This window comes from Eurytemora carolleeae, unplaced genomic scaffold (genome assembly GCF_000591075.1).
Source record: "Eurytemora carolleeae unplaced genomic scaffold, Eaff_2.0 scaffold1656, whole genome shotgun sequence".
NCBI lineage: Eukaryota > Metazoa > Arthropoda > Copepoda > Calanoida > Temoridae > Eurytemora > Eurytemora carolleeae.
In genome coordinates, this window is record NW_019397578.1 from 55,404 (window position 1) to 59,208 (window position 3,805).

The 3,805-nt window shown below is 30.8% G+C and overlaps 1 protein-coding gene across 1 annotated transcript in view; it reads left to right on the top strand.

Annotated features, from left to right (window-relative positions):
• The window catches only part of LOC111715008 (plexin-B), a 53,748-nt gene extending 52,107 nt beyond the window's left edge, over window positions 1–1,641 (top strand). The window contains exons 32-34 of the mRNA XM_023490242.1: window positions 540–825; window positions 1,166–1,224; window positions 1,474–1,641. Of these exons, the coding sequence (XP_023346010.1) occupies window positions 540–825; window positions 1,166–1,224; window positions 1,474–1,626 (498 nt within the window). The 3' untranslated portion in view covers window positions 1,627–1,641. The remainder of the gene's footprint in view (window positions 1–539; window positions 826–1,165; window positions 1,225–1,473) is intronic.
• The last annotated feature ends 2,164 nt before the right edge of the window (window positions 1,642–3,805 follow it).

Genomic DNA, 3,805 nt, shown 5'->3' on the forward strand with positions numbered 1-3,805 from the left:
GGATTAGTCGCTCTATTTATTATTACTACCATAGCACCGGTCCCCTTCAATACAGACTTAATAAAAAGGGGGGGGAAATATTACCGTTTATAATTAATTGACAATAATTAGCACCACTGCTACACGCTCTCGGCTTAATAACTTGTAAGTTCCATAGTAATTAATATTTTTATTGTTAAGTAATTCATTTATTAAAAATCATTAATAAAGAATACTTATCTATCCATCTATCTATCTATCTATCCGACTATTGATCTATATTTCTATCCATCTATCTATCCGACTATTGATCTATCCATCTATCTATCTATCTATCCGACTATTGATCTATGTTTCTATCCATCTATCTATTGGTCCATTAATCTATCTATATATCTATCTATCCGTCCACTGATCCATCCATCTATCTATTCATCCATCTATCTTTCTAAATATCTTATCAATCTATTTATCCATCCATCCGTCTATCCATATATATATATATATCTATCCGTTGAAGTATCTATCCATCTATCTATATATATATCTGTGTATTGAAGGCTGTAAGTGTGGTGGGTAGAGAGGGTGTGTACGGTACCGCCTCTCCTGTACAGGGTGGAAGTGTGTACAACTACCCTACACATTACTCTGCCAGTAACCAGGGTGTATACAGTCAACATGGCGGAGCTTATGGTCAGACCGGCGGATATAATCAGCTAGGCGGCGGATATAGCCAACAAGGAGGCGGATACAACCAACAAGGCGGAATTTACGGATATCCACAGCTGACGCAAGAAAATTTCTATCATTTTGTTAAACCCGATACACCTCATCATATTCCTTCAGGTAGAGAGTTTCTGTAACACATCTATCAGTTTCTCAAAATATGTTTTCTGGTTTTTTAGATATTTCTAACAATTTATTATATAATTCTTCGATATTTCTAACAATTTATTATTAGATTGCTCGATATTTCTAACAATTTAGTATTTAGTTGCTCAATATTTCTAATTATTTATTATTTAGTTGTTCCATATTTCTAACAATTTATTATTTAGTTGTTCGATATTTCTAACAATTTATTATTAGGTTGCTCGATATTTCTAACAATTTAGTATTTAGTTGCTCAATATTTCTAATTATTTATTATTTAGTTGTTCCATATTTCTAACAATTTATTATTTAGTTGTTCGATCCCATAAATCTATCCCTGAGATATTCCTGACGAGACTGCTATCAACTAAGGAACCTTGTTTAAACAAATTTGAAAAAATAGCTTTTTTTCGAATCTAAAGGATTTCCGCTGACGGTATAAAAAAATATAATGAATTAAGAATAGAAAACATTATACCTCTGCAATGAGGAGAGAAAATTTGAAAATTTAAAAAAAATGTGTTTTGTTTTTTAAGAAATATTTGCAACCACTGAAATTATTACAAGATGAATATTTGGGGTCAAGGTAGAAAATATTTTTAAACAAGAATTCCCCTACAGGGTACCGTCCAAAAATTTGTGGATGATTTTTTCGGAACCATCCTAAAAGTGCCTCCCAGCTTCCCGGCGCCGGTCAAATGGTTGTTTGACCTGCTGGACGATGCCGCGCTACAGAATAATATTACAAACCCAGAGGTTAGTATTGGATTTTGATAACTTTAAACAAATGTTCCAAAGAATATGTGATCTTTGAGTCGATCTAGGAATAAAGAAATTAAATGTTTTTCCACAAACTCAGATTTTCATTAGTCCTATATTATTGTATATCATATTCTTTTGGATTAAGTAATCTAAGTTTGAAATATAAAAGGTTTACACCATCAGATTGGAAAGATGTGGGGATTAGAAAATTTGAGTTTGTAGCGAACTAGATGTTCACTTCTTGCATTTGATCAAATTTTTTTTTATCCAATATTCATACCTTTAGTAAATTATTATACTTTTGTATGGGATCTCACATGACCCCAGGGAAGGTTTATGAACCATCAAAATAAAAATATAAATCTTGGAAAAATAAAAAAATTGAAAATGCGCCAATTCGAATTGAAAAATCCGTCAAAATTTAAGAATGATTAAAACTGGCCGCCTTTCAGAGCAACAGTTAAAAGTTACAGTTTCAAATTTATTAACAATCACTACATTTCAACATCATGTACCAGCTATAAAGCATCAAAATGAAAGAATTGTTAAAATAAAACGATTTCATTTCAAAAATATACAACTATATTTATCTACTATTTGTTAGATGAAAACCAGCATTGATCTTCTTAAGTAAATTCTATCAGATAAAATAATATTTTTTTTTGATTGAAACTATTTTTTATCAAAAGTATTTAGACTATTATATTTTTCGGATTCTGATCCGCAACATTTTGGCTCCATGAACACGGATAGGCTAAGAAACTAGATTAAAATAAGAAGTTATTAAAACCAATTCGATCTTATCAGTAGTAAATCAAGCTTCAGTCCAAAAATTTTAAAAGATTTAATTTGTAACTTTTTCTTTATTTCGGGTTCCTGCAAGTTGCAAAATTTCAACCTAACCCTCTGAAAACAAATGAGATATTATTTAAACCTTCCATATCATTGTAAAACATATTGTTTAAAGGGAGTGACCGGCTATGTATGGTAGTTGAACTGAGAATGCAGTATTTTGGACAAATTCTTTAGGATTCATTTGAGACATATAAAACGTTTCTACGATGTATAATCACTGAGTTTAATCGCAAAGTCGACTTTCAAATTCATCTTTTTGGGTGGATACGTTTTGAGAAATGTTTTTTTTTATTATTAAATAACGACGACGAAAAATAAAGTACAAATTATACAGTAAACTAATTGGATGTTTAGGAACATATTTCTCAATAAATCAATGTTAGAATCGATTATTTCGTTTTAATCATTATATTGGATTTCTTATTTTCTATGAATTTGTTCGCAGATTTCTACAAATTCGTCAAATGTCAAATTTCGTCTTTCAATAAAAATTCCAGAAAATCTTCGCGAATAATGAGAGATCATAGAAACTAAATAATTGAATAAGATTACTTATTTTCGATGATAAGATTAATTTTTGTTTTCTCAACCTGTTCCTAAACAACTAGTTAGTTTACTGCAGAACTTTTGTTATATTTTTGTCGTCGTTAATTAATAATTTTTAAAAAACTATTCTCGAATTTTATCCACCCAAAAAGAAGATTTTGAAAGACGACTTTGCGATCAAACTCATTAAATATACGTCGTAGAATAGTTTGATATGTCTCAAATTAATCCTGAAGAATTTGTCAACAATACTGCATACTCAGTTCAACAACTATACATAGCCGGTCACTCCCTTTAAGTCTCATCTTTTGTGGTTAACCCTGTATGTATAATGTATTGGACCTAATTAAAGTGTGTTGTTGTATGTTTGTTTGGTTTCATTATCTGATGTGTTTAATCAGGGGGTATAGAGTGAATAATATTCATAACTAGGATACCCCCCCCCCTTGGTTTAACTAGGAGTGAGGGGGATGTTACTGCTTGAGTATGAGCATATTGACAGCTTGGGGGTGTCTCAAAAAAATATGTATTTGATCCATGCCGCACACAAAAATAGTTATAAAATAAAGAAAACCCCTGTAATGAGATTTTTAAAATGCTGTTCGTCTTTTTTACATTGTCCAATATTTTTACTAATAAAATCAAAATTTTCTTTTTTTAATTTCTCCACTCATCTCATGAAAGCTTGTCACGAGGATTTTTTAAAATTAATAATTCTAAATTCTAAATCCCCATTTGTTTGGGACACCCTGTATGTGAGGGTGGGAGAGGAAAGTTTGAGAACAGATGC